Source organism: Passer domesticus, chromosome 12 (assembly GCF_036417665.1).
Source record: "Passer domesticus isolate bPasDom1 chromosome 12, bPasDom1.hap1, whole genome shotgun sequence".
NCBI classification, from domain to species: domain Eukaryota; kingdom Metazoa; phylum Chordata; class Aves; order Passeriformes; family Passeridae; genus Passer; species Passer domesticus.
Genome location: NC_087485.1, coordinates 13,924,875 through 13,940,991, shown reverse-complemented (window position 1 = coordinate 13,940,991; position 16,117 = coordinate 13,924,875). Strand labels below are relative to the sequence as shown.

At 46.9% G+C, this 16,117-nt stretch overlaps 1 protein-coding gene across 1 annotated transcript in view; it reads right to left on the bottom strand.

Annotated features, from left to right (window-relative positions):
• VSTM2B (V-set and transmembrane domain containing 2B) overlaps positions 1 to 16,117 on the bottom strand; it is a 19,551-nt gene extending 3,434 nt beyond the window's left edge. The window contains exons 1-4 of the mRNA XM_064386544.1: positions 15,897 to 16,117; positions 15,104 to 15,288; positions 13,505 to 13,534; positions 12,276 to 12,696 (exon numbers count right to left, since the gene is read on the bottom strand). Of these exons, the coding sequence (XP_064242614.1) occupies positions 12,276 to 12,696; positions 13,505 to 13,534; positions 15,104 to 15,288; positions 15,897 to 15,969 (709 nt within the window). The 5' untranslated portion in view covers positions 15,970 to 16,117. The remainder of the gene's footprint in view (positions 1 to 12,275; positions 12,697 to 13,504; positions 13,535 to 15,103; positions 15,289 to 15,896) is intronic.

Genomic DNA, 16,117 nt, shown 5'->3' with positions numbered 1-16,117 from the left:
AACTTAGTGTCCTTAATTCTGCTGTTACTGCAGTAGTGGAAGTCTTGACTTTTAGTTAATAAATTGCTACATCTGTAGATGTAAACAAACAAAATGTGGGCTTGAGGATGAGGATCTGGACACATGATTGACCCAGGTGTGAGAAGAGAGGGTTCTTATCCAGACACCCTAAATCAGGAGTTCACAGTTACTTGCAAACTACAGGCACTTGCAAGAAAACATTTCACTGATATTTTGAATATTCATTTGATGCACTGTTATTGCAAGCTTATTTATCACTATACAGACTTACAATTTTGCTTTTAAAATATTTATATGCTCATGGCCAAAAGGGAAAGTCTACCACCATGCAGAACAAGAACAAATTGTTCTCTTCATGTATGGTGAATTGCTCTCTGGCATCACTCCCCCTTCTTTGCAATTTATGACATAATAGTGTGTTACTGCAATTTTCTATGTAATATTTTTTTATGCCAGAATTAATCACAGTTTGACTTAAAAGAGTTCAATTGAAAATAAACATTAATTAATCAAGTGACTTGTGACACCCAGAAAAAATGGGATGATTCTTTTACAAGCTATATTTAACCAATGGTCAAAACCCACAGTTTCCAGCAGTCACCTATTTTTCTTACTAGAAAGAATCTGAAAAATCCTTTGATGTCTCTTTCTGAGATGGTGGTAAAATGCAGTGGCCCATATAATAAAAAGCTGAAAGACATCAGTAGCCTATTTTCCTTGAAAGATGAGATAACACCTAAAATCTGACTGCCTATTGATGATGGAGCTGGGGCCCTGGTTGGCAGTGTCACAAGACACTTCTCTGTACTGCCTTTTATGCAGTGACCTGTTAGCCTTGGCCTATTTCCTTACAGAACAATGCCCAATTAAAGCCCTCAAAACTGGCATTTCATTAAGAGGTGACCACATAGATTGATCTGTTCTCTCAGTCCAGAAACTTTAGATTGTGCCTGATACATGTTCTTGTTCTGATATCTACAGAATAAAAAAATGGAGTTTTACGTGTGTTGCTAGTCAAGGATCATTACAAACAATAACCTCCTAGATAAAACAGATTCTCACTCACTGACACACATTTGGAGCACTTGCACTGAATTGAAGGGAATTTACCCAACTTCAAACCCAAGAGCTTCTTAGAAGTTTTTAATTGCAATTACTAAAGTCACTATACGCTTACTGAACCAAAGAGATAATAAGCTACACCCCATTAGAACTATTCCACAGTTTGAGACAAGATCTTATAAAGTGTCTACACTCTTCCACTCTTAAGTACTTCCAGCACAATCCACACACACATTTTTGCTTTTTTTTAATCTTTTGTTTTATACCTAATGCCTTAAAATTCCCACTGCTCCCCAGGAGCTATTTCTCCAGGATTCTGTGCAGAAGTGCATGCAGAGCCTGTGCTGATTTTAGCAGACCCTCCCAGCTCAAACCTGCCTGGAACAGGAGGTGTTGTCGTTCAAATAAATACTGGTACAAAAAGCCACCTAACTGTGATGTCCCCGTTGCTCCTGGCTTTCAGCTGGCTGTGGATCATCCTGCCCAGGCACAACCAGAAACAGCTCCTCAGCTGCCTTTTGGTGGAGCTAATTTCAGCAGCAGTGACTTCCCACATATTTATGAGCAACTGCATGGGCTCTGCTGGCCACTGAACCTGCCTAGAAGGCATGATGACAAAATTAGTTTTCTATCCACTACAGTTTTTATTTATGATTTGCTGAGTTTTGGAACAGCTTTCCGTAACTCATCTCAAGAAAATGCCTCACAGAAGTCAGCATATGTTTTTATTTCTACACAACCATGCAGGTAGAAGCTTGTGATTCTGCTGTGCTCCTTCATCCATGACATCAAGGTTTTTAAGGTCAGGAGTAAATCTTCTCACACAGCCAGGTGAAACTACCAGCATTGCCCTCCAGACCCTTCATGATAATGCCCACATTTCACTTCCTTATCCACACCAGAGCCTCAAACTCTCCAGGACGCTGAAAGCAATTTTACTGGCCAGAAGACACTGACCAGGGTTTTGTAAAACTCTGTCATCATTTTAGGTCTTCTCAAACACACCTGAGTTTCACTGTTTCTCCACATTCTCTCTCCAAATATCCACTGCAGTACTGAGGCCTATGTTTTGAGGTGAACTGCCAAAATCCCACATTACAAGAGTTACTGAAAACCTCCTGTCCTGGTTTTGAAAACTCAACAGGTTTTAATATTTCAAATAAGATTCCATTTGCATTTGGAGTATTTAGCAGACCTGAAAAGAGGACACCAAATTACACTAATTTACTTGCCCACACCTGTATATATTTATGTGCTGGGCTAAACTCACCTGAAAACAACGAGGTGAGGCAGAATTTAAGGCTTGCTAACTGCAGAAGCTGCATACAGGGCAGCAGAGTGCAAACTTCCTGAGTAGGTAGAAAAATAAATATGTGTATTTGAGGAAAAAGCCAATTCCTTGTAGCAGCCTGGCTCTTAATTTTGACTATTCTTGATGTGACAACTTGAAAAGTTCACCTAGGACAGGAGGCTCGTGTTTTAGTGGTTTGGCTTTTTAGACTTTAGTGTTTTAGCATGGGAGCAGTAAGGCTACAGATTACAAAACAAATAAATTGGTTGGAAATGAGAGAGAGGTGTAGTCATGCAAGGAAATGATGCAAAAATAAAAGTTTGGTTCTGATAAGAAGCTAAGAGAAGAAAAATATTCCTTCTGCAGTATTGATTTTCTGAAGCACTGCAGTGCTCTGCTGGAATTCAATGTGTGAGTGCCTGTGGGACAGGACAGGCACAGGCACTGGGAGAGGAGTTGGGGGTGTGTTTCTTAAGGCACCTGCAACTACTGAGGTGGATTTTGATCTCAACAGAGCTCATTTTAACTGAGACTCATTAAGGTCAAATTTTCCTTAAAATGTTAGTGCTGACAGTCCCTGCCAAACACGCTCATGGTACACAGCCCAGCCAAGTGCTCTGTGATCCTCTACAGAGGCTCTTCCCTCTCCTGGATCATAAGGACACCATTAGACACAAGGTACAGGATTAAATGGACAATTGGTCTGACCCATTCCACAGCTGCTGCAGGTCTGCCCAGCACAACACTTTTGAATTAACAGCTATCACACACAGAGTTGTTGAACTAGTGGATTTGATGAATGCAGGGAAATGCATATCTGCTGTGGAGCAAGAAATACTCCTGTATTTACACACAAATACTTCTAGTGTTAGGTTCCTAGAGAAATATGCAGTTTTCATTGCCAACACACTGGCAAAAAACTATCTCCCACTAAAGTTACAAGAAATAGGGTAACACAATATGAGAAATATTTTCCCTCAATATCCCCACTTCCCTTCTGTGGTAGCCACGAGTGAACAGAACAATCAGCACTCTTACCAAAGCCTCCCTCTGCTTCTTCAAATACTGCATGTGCCTGAGAACACCTCTGTGCTGGGGGCAGGCAGTGCCCACACACAGCCCAGCAGAGCTGAGGGAGCCAGGCCCTTGGGGCTGCTCTTGGGATCTCTTCTACACTGGAGAGGGCCAAACAAACCATGCCAAATATCCACTTGGGAGAAATTAGAGAGCAACTTCAAGACAACACCAGGAGTCATTTATAACAAGCTCCAAAAGGAAACACTGCTCTGGATGGTGTCAATGGAGAACAGAAATGCATCCTGAATGCTAAAAATGAAATAATTAATTATATAGAAATGATACAGTTCACTTTCTATTGGTTTGCATTTAAATAAGCCAGTAACTTTCCTCTTTTAAGACCTGCAGCTGCTCTCTACTTTGTATTACCCTCACATAAACAGATTTCTGCTTTGGTATCGGTGTGATCATCCCTCCTTGCCAAACCTCTTATTAAGACACTCAAAGCATGCAACTATGAATTTGTTTTAATTTCCAGAATTTTCTGCAGTTCCATGATCTAAAATTAACAAAACCAAGAACCATTAATTCATTCCCTGAAAGTTGAATAACGAGAGAAACAAACAATTCTTTGTAATGAAATTTGGTGGAAAATTAATTCTAAGCTAAAATAAAGAAAACTAAGTAACTGCATGAGTGGTAGTTCAGGTGGTAAATAAGCAGGTAGTCCTACACTTCCTTCTTCTGTACTCTTATGTGAGCAATTCCAGAGCATATCCATATACATAAGTGGCAAAAGCACAACTCAAACTGCCCAAAGCACAAGACAATGAAAAATACTGGGAGCTGGTTTCAGGTACTGAGCTTTGAAGCAAGTTTGGGGCATATTCTCAGGTTTTGCATTATAAATAGGAGGAATGAAAAGTCATATTGAAGAAAAGCAGGCAAGCTAGATATGGTCACACAATTCCATAGGAACTTTATGAAAAGACTAACAATGAGTCCCACTGGACTGAACCACAGATTTCACATTCTGTAATTGGTACAAGTTGTAAATATTTGCAACCCAGAAATAAAGACGATGACACTGTGGTTCTCACTTCACTGTTTTTAGAGTATTTTTGACTTGATCAGGATTAGGAACAAGCTGTCAATGTAGTTGTAATTATCACTCCAATCAGAATTACTAAACTTAAGCAGATGCAAGTGCAGATTAAGGTTTTGTTTTTTTTTTTTTTTTTTTAAATAACCCTATCCTGTCCATACTTAAAAAACAGAGCTAAGTACATTAGCAGAATGCATGATGACACATGAAAAATGGCTGTACTGAAAGCATGTCCCTGGAAAAAAAGCAGAGCCTGTGATTTCAATAAAGAAGGAATCATCTTTTTGCTGTAAACAAACAGTGGCATTTTGGGACTGACCCACAGAGACCCTCCAAATCTCCAGTAATTTCCAATGACTGGTATTTGCTAGGTGTTAGTTAACTAAAGACTCTGCTGTGCCCTAGGTGTAAGGGGTGCCAAGCTTTGCAGCAAGGGGTTATTTGACAAAACTGTGGACATGGGACATTCCTCAATACCTTCTGTACATGTGAAGTCTCCAGCTCCTCAGCGTGAGAGGGATTCAGATTAGCAGGCCAATTAAAAAATTATAAATCAGTAAACTATTTTAATTATTTGAGTTTGATGAGTTTTACCCATAGAATCACAGAATTGGAAAAGAGCTCTAAGATCACCAAGCCCAGCCATGAGCTCAGCACCACCACGCTGTGTACTACTAACCCACGTGCTCAGGTGATGCATTGCCATGTCTCCTGAACACCTGAGCAGCATGGTAACAAAACAGGAACAGGAGACAATGTCTATGACAGAGCTCCCTGTGCTCTGCCTGCTTTAGAAGTCAGAGCCTCTCCCTGCTCACACAGGGATGTCCTGCTCCTGATGCCTCAGGTTTAGCTTTTATATTTTTCAGATTCTGTGCTGCTTTAGTGTGTGGGTCTGGGCTTCATATTAGGGCATGGTGAGCTCTCTGCACAGAGCAGGGAGACAAAACAATTCCTGCTCTAGGTGGGGACCAAGGACAAATGATCCAAATCTCAAGCCCAAGAGCATAAACAATGGTAGACCAAAGAGAAAAAACAAGGATTGGACTTCATAAGCTAAAGCTGTAATTGGACAATTAGCCCCAATACACTAATAGACCAAAACTTATCCAAGTGAGAGACCCCGTGATCAGTCATCCATTTTTTTAGCCATTTTGGGTTGTGCTGCCCAGGTAGATCTATTGAGACCTCTTAATAAATACCTACTTTAGCTCTGTCTAGTCTCTGTTCTAGGTCAGTCTTCACAAGGCCTCACTCCCAGCCAGGGGCAGGGTGGAGCAGCTGCTGTGGGGAGTGCTTGGGCTCCTTTGTGAGCACAGCTCCCTCCTCCAGCCCGGCACACCTCGAGCTGGCTCACACAGACCCCTCTGCTGAGCACGGCTGCTGCTCTGCCAAACTGCTCTTCTTTCCAGCTAATAAAATTGCCTCCCAGCTGATAACAGCCTAGCAATATAAAGTGCTTGGTTGTTAGCTGCTGTTGTGACAAATAATACCATTCTGCTGACAACCCCATTTTTTCCAATACAAACCTACTTGAACTGTTTATTATTGACATATGGGACTGCTCCACCATTATCTAATTTTAAAAAACACATAGTAAACAGCAATAGTGAGCCTGACAGCATTCTTACTGCTTTAGCAAAGCTAAATCAAAATCCAAAGCTACCTCCTTTTATTGCCAGCACAGTCCTGTCAGGCTCTCTTAAGTAAAAAAGAAACACCTACGCAGGACTACTGCGAGATTCATTTCTTGGTAGAGGCTACTCTGTGTTTGCTTTCCAACTACAGCCCACACTACTAAAAGCCTTCTCAAAACCAGTACCAGTAAGGCTGTCTGGGCATTTCTAAGCTTTAAACTGTCAGGGACCTATATAAATCGACAGCACAGTTCAAGCATTAGTTTACACATCAGTAAAACTGCACCAGTATAGCAGAGGTGGGGAGTGAGAAACAATTACTGCCTCTCATAAAAGATACAAAGTTAGCTGGTGCTGCAAACTAAGACTCCGTTTTGCAAAGTATCTATTGAAACAATGTATAAAGAACTAGCACTATATATGTATACCTGCCCCAAATGCTGTTTGCTCGTGCAAAAACACATGTGGGTGCACTAAGCCATTCTTCATATAAATTTCTAATTCTCACTCACTAATGAATCAATCTTATACAGAAATCTAGACCAGTGTTAGATATAGCTTCAACATTCACTAAAAAGACCTGTAATACCCCCTTCATTGTGTTTAGCAATATTTTTAGAAGATTTTTTCATCTTTAACTTAAAGATTTCAAAGAAACTCAAATAATATTCGGATTTCTTCAAGGGCACTGAACAGGCTGGAGTAGAATAGTTTTGTCTGTCCTCTGGGGAACAAGCAAGAACTGCTGAAAGGAGGTTACTCAAATAAATTGCATTTCCACAGTACAAAAACACCCAGGCACAGCTTGTTTCTGCCCTAGATAATGAGGTGACACAGTACAGCAGTTAGTGCTTTTGTCCAGTTCGAGAATTAATCCACATTACACAGACACAAAAGAAGATATTTGACCTCACTTGTCCCCAAAGCAGTCTAATTTGCCTAGATATTAAAGTGCTAGTGATGTGTATTTAATGAGAATTCTTTTTGCATGTTTATTATCCAGTGACATTTAGGAGGTCAGCCTGATAATTCAGTTATGGCCTCTATCTTGCTACTTTATTTAATGTAAAGGAAAATGTGACATGACCCAGGTTGCATTTAACTACAAGTAACATCAGAATTGAGCTCATACATGGTCTCATAAAAAGCACGGGGAAGTGGAGTAGACCCAGACACTACTGAGTGGGAAAGGCAGGGAGCCTGAGCTGAAGAGCATCACAGACTTTCCTTTCTTGCTATTTCATGTAATGTTCATCTATCAAACATAAACGAGCTCCACAGGCTGTGTCTCAAACTAGCAGAGAGTCATTAAAGCTCTGACAAAGCCAGAAGAGCCCTGAACTCAAACCCTTACCCCAAAGTTAGTCCCAACCCAAGCACAGCCCCTCGAACAGAGTCCCCCTGACCAGCCACAGCTCTGCACACAATAAAACACTGCTCTCCCTCCTCTGCTGTCTCTGGGCTGCACAGACTCTTGCTTGTTCGAGCACAACAGAGATCTGAGTCTCCACGTGGCCTCCTGCCCCAGGTGGGCTGGCAGTGCCTGCCCTGCCCTGCCGAGCTCCACGGGCACAGGGGCTGCAGGGCTGGCACCTGCTGCTCCATCTCGGCCAAGCAGCCCAGGAGAGAGCTCCTCCTGCCTCAGACATAAAAGGCTTGGAGCAGGGCAGGGACAGGCATGGAGTGAAGATTTATGTTCTTCCTTGACATGACCACTTCATCAGTGCATAACACATGAGCCTGTGTTCCTCCTAGAGCTTCTTATTTCACACTCCCATCTTTGTTTATTTTATTTAAAGCTTTCACTTCTGAGCTTTGAGGCTAGAGATCAAACAAATAAAAGGGAATTTGAAGCTGCAATGTCTGATCTGCATTCTGCTCAGAAGTTAAACTAAAAATTGCCCCCAAGCCAATACACAGGGACTCATTTTGGAGACCATTTGGTGGGATATAATACAGTCAATTTCCCTCCCAGGAGGTCAGGATGAAGATCCTTGTTTATTACTGCACCATCAGATGACAAAGTTAGTCTCACAACTAAGGCACTGGACTTAAATTTAGAAGATCTAAAATTAAGTTTTCATATTTAATTTCACAGCTGTCACATGACTCAACAAAGTCAGTTATTGTTCTTGTGTCATTTATCTGTCTCAAACACTTGGACTACAAACAGAGATACCGTGTGTTTCACTCAGTGATGCTCCTGCATCCCCCCTACTCTACCCAGTAAAAACCAGGAGCACTTCCAAACACTAACAACTGTGCACATTTTCACATGCACAGCCCCATTTTTCTCCTACAGTGTAAGATTCCATCTGTGTACAAGCATTTTAACTAAAAGCTCAATATTATTTCATTTAGAACCACATGGATGCCTGCTTCTCTGATAGTGTTAAAAATGGTCTTGCCAGCAGATCTTTGTCTCCTCACAGCCCAAATCCCATTTTCTAGGCTTCCATGAGACCACAACACCAGGTTTTTACATGGTTGGTTAAACATCACAGAAAAAATTCTGTTTAAGTATCTAATATTTGTGGCATATTGGTGAATTTGTCAGTTATACTGGATCTATTACCTTATATACCATAACGCTGACACAGATTTCAGCCAAATACCATTTTAGATGATGTTCAAAACAATGGATTTTCTATTTATACCCAGATGTCAGATGAGACTCTCTGCTCTTTAAATAATCTCAGTAACAGACACATTTATCCTAATAAATTCATGTTTCAGTTCACTTAGAAGATGTAAAGAATCACACTTTTCCATGGTGCATGACTGGGGCAGCAGGTGAAGTCAACAAGAGCCCTGCAGGCACATCCCAATGTAGCATTTGATCTATAATCATGTTTATTGGAATCCAAGTACATAGAGACCCTCTCTACTACACTGAAAGTATTGGGAAGATTTCCATTGCAAGGAAAATAGGATTAGAGGCTAATTCATGCAGGACACTGTAGCTAGTGCCACGCCATCAGCTCTCAGGCAGAGCTCTCCAGTGCCTTAAATGAGGATGTTTCTTAATTGCTGATAGCAAATCCATTGTTCAACCACATTTCTGCTTTTGTACAGAGGAAATATCCCTGTGTACAATGAAAAGACTTAGAAATGCTAAATACTGTAAATGTATCAGACTATTCAATTATTACACACAGATTTGGTGCAAGTACTTATCTGTATGTGTTATGGAGCTCAAAAATAGGATAATGAGGCATACATATAATAATATGTATTATGCTGCTATGCAGATATAACTCATACAGCAACACAAAGTTAGGTCCTGCAGTCTTAAACACCTCGTGAACAAAGATTTAGTTGGATTTGTTGGCCCTACTGGGTGGAAAACTAGTTACAACACTGCCTCACAGGGGTGGACTTGAAACAGGGCTTCTGGTTCCCAGAAGTAAATAAAGGGAAAACCCCCATTTCCTACAAAGCAACTGCATTCTTTATGGAGAACAATAATTACTGTACCTAATGGTAGCTCTAAAGAACACCACTTTAACATACAAATGGGAAACTCAGAAGGTCTAAGATGTCACTTTCTTTTAGGACATTATGAAGAAAGTTTAGTGCTTATCCAACCTGAGGGGCAGCACTGGAGACCCCAGTCTTCCCTTTCCTCACAAAAACAGGTGATACTCCTGCCAGCCCTCATCACACTGACTGCCGTGTTAATATTTTATCCAGGTCTCTATTCAGGCCTAGGGAAGACTTCTTGCCTCTACACCAAGCTGTCTCTGTTCTTCAGACCGAATCCTGGCCCAGACAGTCTTTCTAAAGTACTCAGGAGATGGGGACTGGGACAGCAGCAATCTGCTTCACAGAAGCAACCAGACATCTTGTGGTAACAAGACTCTGATCCAAAAAGTAGCTGAATCAGGAATTTTTGAGGGTCAAATCCCTCAGCTGCAAATCACCTAAGCCATGCTGTGATTGATGTTCTATTGATTCACAATTACAGGCAGCTCCAAACTACCACAGGTACAGAAATTACAGCACCAGGGAGAAGCCTGTTATTCAGAGAGATCTTGATTCAAGCAGAGTGAAAAGGCATTATTTCTACAAGAGGACCATACCAAAATACAGGATTAATTACCTTCCTCTTATAGGGACAAAAGCAGGTGCTGGTTTACACCTTTTTCAGTCAGTACAGGAACAGGAACAGTCTGACTTGGCTTTCTCCAGCACTGGAGCTGCCACAGAGTGGCACTGTTCACAGAGACCAGCGTGCCCAGCAGGGAGCTCACAGCACCAGATTTTTGTTTGGCCAGTTTTGTAGCCCTCAGCATCAGTCTCCACCTGGACACCCCCACTAGATGTTTTTCTGTATTCTGATACCTTTTTCACTGATTCAAATCAATCCATTACCTCCACTGCTGGCCACAACACCACCAGTTTATTTTCAGATTTTAATGCAGCCTAGAAACGATGCAGAAGTGCCATATCCCAAACCACAGACGTAAAAAATCAGGACAGACAGCAGTTTAGCTGATCTGGGCAGGAGGTCTTGCCCTAACAGGCATATGTGACATGCTGTCTTGGCAGCACGCGCTCGCATCCATCTGTTGACGTGGAACTGCGCCCGCTGCACTTCCACCGTCCTGGTTTCAGCTCACATGCACCACATAAGCTCTGGGCTCAGCAGGCAGGGTGCACAGTGCAAAGTCCTAAAGCCAGCCTCTACTGTCAGCATGGAAAACACTGCAAAACACTGCAGGAATTCTCACAGTCACAGAGTGGAGAGGAAACATGAGAACAAGCCCCAGCCCTGGGGTCCTGGAGGAAAGCAGATATTTCCAAACAAAAAACAATAGATCATGAGCGTAACAGTGTCTGGTTTAATTTCTTGGGGGTCAGTGGGTTCAGCAAATGCAAAATGAACTTCTTTAAATGCCCACAAGCACCTGTAGTTAGATCTCAGGAACTATCACCTTATCTACCACTAGACAGCAATGAACAACCACCTCAGTCTTGGGAATGATAAGGAGCAAAATCTTTCACATGTACTTCTACAGAAGAAAGGCACTAAATTATTCAGAAAACAGGAAAAGGTAGTAGCCAGGTAAAACACAGCACCTGTAAAGCACCAGCAGGTGACAGTGACCCATATAGGAAGGATTTCCATTACTGTGAGCCAAAACCTGCAACTGCTTGCCCAGAAAGTGTGAAGAGGTATCAGGAAGAAGTGTGAACTTCCCTGCGTGAAGATTATGAATCTGCGTCAGAAGAGACTCAGCAGAGAGGGGAGCTCAGGGCCTTCCCCGCACAGTTAGTGCATACAATTGTTTCCCTTTTCCACAGATAACTTGGCAGGGACATTTGCTCAACATTAGCTAAGTGACAGTGGCTGAGGGGAGAGCTGAAGCCCAGCCAGAGCAGCACCACACCTCTGAAGCTTGAAACACTTTTGCAATGCAGATTTAAGACTATGTTCTTCGTCCCAGACATGCCTGTCATTGGATAAATAAAGGTTTATAACTGCCTTCTCTGGCAAACCACAATATGGTAATGTGGCATTAATAACTTAATACAGTAGTAACTGATAGACAATCAGCATTAGCATGATGTTTACATTTGGAAAACGTTATAGAGCACTGTATTTCCAATTCTTATCCTGCCATTAATTCAGATGTGGAGCTCATTACACAGCAATTGACATTTCCCTTCTGAATCTGCATCCTGCTCTGTACAGGCCTCGCATCTGCTTGGGACAACCAGCCCTGTAAGCCACTCACTGATCTAAATTCTCTGCAAAGCTAAATTCTCTGCAGAACATCCACGGTGTTTTGCTCACTTGAGCCTGCAGCTACTGTTTCAAACACTGCACCCGAAAAGCTGCAAGGGGGTTCTGACCGTGGGGCCTCCCACTGCTCCTACCAAAGGGATGCAGGTCCCAGCCGTGTACTCGGACCCATGTCCCCAGCCTGTGTTCACTCCTGTCCGGGGGCAAGGCACAGCCCCGGCCTTTGGGACAACCTAAGCGCACTGTGCCAACAGCCTCGGCCGCGATTACTCAGTTTCAGCGCCGCACAGAGTCCCGCACGGCAGCGGGGTCACAGCGCCCGACCCGCGAGCGAGCGGCCGTGCCGGGGCTGCCTGCCTGCGGGCACCGGGGTCCCTCCCGCGCCCGCCCTACCTGACCCGTGCTGCTGGCGGAGGATGGCGGCCTGCCCGGGCGGCGGCGAGGCCGAGGAGGCCGCGGCGGCGGCCGTCGAGGCGGTGGCGGTGGCGGCGGTGGCAGTGGCGCTGGCGGCGGTGCCGCCCGGGGCGGGGGCCGGCGGCGGGCGCTTGGCGGGGCCGGGCGGCGGCGTGGGGCGGGCGGCGGGGCCGTGGCGGCGCGGGGCCGCCCCGCTCTGGATGTGCGACACCGCCTCGGCCGCCTGCACGTCGGGCGGGGCGAAGCGGGACAGGACGCGCAGCAGCGCCTGAGCCTTGTGCTCCTGCGTCTCGTCGTCGCTGTAGTCCGACACGCGGCACTGGTAGACGCCCTCGTCCTGCCGCCGCACGCCCGACAGGCGCAGCCGGTGCGAGATGTCGTTGCCCTGGACGCGGACCGTCTGCAAGAGAGCGCACGGCCTCAGCGCGGCCTCAGCGCGGCCTGCCCCGCCCGGGCCCTGCCGGCCCCAGCGCCGTGCCCTCCGCTGCCGGGGCACGGAGCGGGGCTGGACCCCCCGGAGCAGCGGGCAGAGCCTAGCCCTCGCTGCTGGAGCCCCACCTCGCGGGCGCTGTCCACAACCAGCCCCTGTCCCCGTCGCTCCCGCGCCACCTCCCAGCTGTCACCGCCAGCGCTCTGCCACCAGCCCCGCGGGGGTCTCCCGCCCCAGCCCTCACGAAGCGCCCCGACCCCCCCGGGGAAAGCGCAGCCCCCGGGGTCGCCCCCCGCCCCGCTGGCCGCAGGTGCCCTCTCCGGGCCCGAGGAGCTGCCCCGTGTCCCCAGCACCGCGGACAGGGACAGCGGCACCCGGGCCGCATCCAAGGCAAAGGGAGGTGTTTCCTGCGGGACAGCCCGAGAAGGGGTCGCCTCAGGAGACTGAGGGTTGCAGAAGGCTGGGGAAAAAAGGCAAGATTCTCTTCTGCTTTGGCCCACAGTCCTTTTCCAACGTGGCTAAGGAAGGGCTGTAAGGCAAGCGCCACCTCCTCTGGATTTGCAAGGAATGAGACGTGACTGCAAAAGCAGCAACAGATGGTAACAGCGTCTTGAGCCCCGGCACACCGAGGAGGGGAGACGTGCCACCCTCCTGCCGTGCTGCAGGAGCGCGGCTGCCGGTGCGCCCAGCTGCTTTCGTGTGTCAGGAAATGAGGGGGCATGCAGCGAATCCCACTGCATGGGAGGAGGGATGTGCACCCATCTCGAGCTGCACTTACGCTGATTTTGGTTGCATCCTTATTTGCTACCTAAAAGAACAGGAAAAAAAAGGGCAATTAGACTCAGCGCTGCCAGCACATCAACAGGATGCTCATATTCCCACCCCGGTGGAAGGACAGGACATGGATAAATGCAACTTTCTCAGCTTGCCATTCACACAGCCTGTGTGGCTCAGGGCAGTTCCCCAGGTGGTGGGGAAGGCAGCAAACCAGTGCTCAGCTGGGGGGACTGTTTGGGTAAACTTCCCGTGCTGCCCCACAGAAGCGCTGCCTTCCCCAAGGGTGTGAACAGCAGCCAAAGAAATGCTTGTTGCATGCTCTGTTGCTCACAGTCACTGACAAACACTGGGGAAGACGCTTCACCAGCAGCACAGCAGGGAAGGGCTTGGGCAAGCTGGATCCTGCATGGCTCAGGGCAGAGCTTCAGTCCTGAAACACCCTGGGAGCAGGTATCACAGCAGCACATTTCATATTTGGTTATGTTTTTGTCTCCAGCCAACCACTGTAAACCTAAGTGATGCCTCAGACCTCACTGATACGCCTCTCAGGGAGACGGTCATCATTCTCCAGGCTTGCTCTGTCATCATTTATTGTAAAAGCAGCTCACAGTTTTTATATAAGGTTAAAGAAGACATTTAAATCCAAGCGATTTATTTCCCAGTCTGACAACTGACTTACACTTTCCCCAGCTAGGCGGCATCGCATTAGCTCAGTGTCTATATGCTTTGCATCTCTATTTGAGCTCTGCAGGAAAACAAGCGTGCCACAGAGAGGGGAGCTGGCACAGGCACAGAGGCTGCCGCGGGCCACCCTGCTGGCACAGAGGACAGGGGCTGGGGAGGATGACATGTCCTGCACAGTAGGGCAGCACAGCCTCCAAGTCCTGCTTTACCCCACTCCTTGTACAGCCCTGTTTGGCACCTGCAAGTTGTCTTTGCTCTGCTGGGGAGGGGTGTAGAATGAACTGACTTATGCTGGGGAAATGCAGATGAAAAATTTCAACTAAAGTCTACCCTCAGACCAAGTGGCTTCCTAGGGGGAGGGCAAAAGGCACGAAAGATTTAATTGCTTCATGCATTTTAATTGCTACATCTGACTGAAAACATCTTGCTGAGCTTCAGATATGGACACAAGTATAGATGTGGACAAGTAGCTGTGCCTTTGTAGGTGCAGACTGATGCCACATTAATATACCAACGGAGAGGTGTATCCCTCTTGCCTTTCTCTGCACTATCAGTGAGCAGAAGCTCTCCCACCTTTAACAGTAATTCCAACTCACTCCACAGAAGCACTGGTTTTGCCTTGTCCACACTTCATACAACAGCTTTTCTTGGGACCCCCATTGCTGATTTTGCAGTGGAACGTGTATAATTTTCTGTTTACAGTCCTTAAAGCACTGATCTTTTTTCCTGACATGAAGTCCCTCATGGTGCATGCCCTGTACTCCTGCATTCCTCAGAGGGCCTGAGCACACTGGTGCTTCCTACTTGCAGCTGGCACTGGGCAGAGGAAGCACTCTGGGAATGCTGAGTTTATTCTGATCACTGCCTAAGCATGTTGCATTAGATGAAGAGATATATCTCCATAGCAATGTATTACCTTGCTCCTGCTGCCGGGGACACTGATGGCTAATTCGTGTGCAAGTTCTCTGGCTGGTTCTTTAAGGTACCACCACTGGATTTCCAAGGAGTAAGAGGTGGATCCGCTGGCTCGGAAAGCACAAGGCATCTCAATATCATCTCCCTCCCTAACAGTCACATCTTTGGGAACTTCAGTAAAGGTAGCTGGGAGGGGAAGATAGAGTTACAAGGGCTGGTTAACGAGAGAGATTAAAAGGCAAGATCAGTCCTTTTCAGTCCAACGTGAGCTGTTTAAGCTCAAGAGCTAAGTGCTGACCGCGACACAGGTTTCCTGGAGCCCAGGGACCACAGGGTAGGCTGAGCATCCAGGACTGCGCACCAGGGGCAGGGCCGGGCCGGCCCCTGTCACCCTGCAGCCGCGGCTTCAGTGGAAAGTTTGAAGAGGACTTAAACCCCCCCCATGTCCTGCTAAGAAAGCCCTCGGCTCGATACAGGCCAGCGGTGTCCCGCTGTCCCCTCCCGCCGAGCGGCGCGGGGACTGTCCCGGGCTGCGCGCCCGCCGCGCCCGCTCCGTTCCGCTGCGCGCTGCCGGCAGCTGCGGCCCAACAGTGCCACCTTGTTCTGCCGGAGCTGCCCGGGCAGCTCCCTGCCCCCAGCCCCGCCGGAGCACGCCGGGGAGGCCGGGCCGGGAGCAGCGGGGCGGCTGCAGCTCGGTGCGGACCCGCAGCCCCGACGGCCCCGCAGCCTCCCGCCAGCGAGTTGTGCCCGGAGCGGCGCATCGCCGCGGGAGGAGGCCGGAGTTCCCTACTCACCGGTGACAATGAACAGCAGAGGAGCGTTGAACATCAGGTAACAAAGGGTGCAGAACAGCCCCCGACTTTCCATCGCATCTATGTGGGCTGCGGGCGGGGACCTGGCTGGGGGCGCAGCCGGGCACGCCTCAATCCATCGCACACAGCGGGCCGGGGCAGGGCTCCTTCCTTCCCAAAAAGCCAAAGCCTCCCGGCTAACCTCGGTTTGCGGAGAAGCAAAT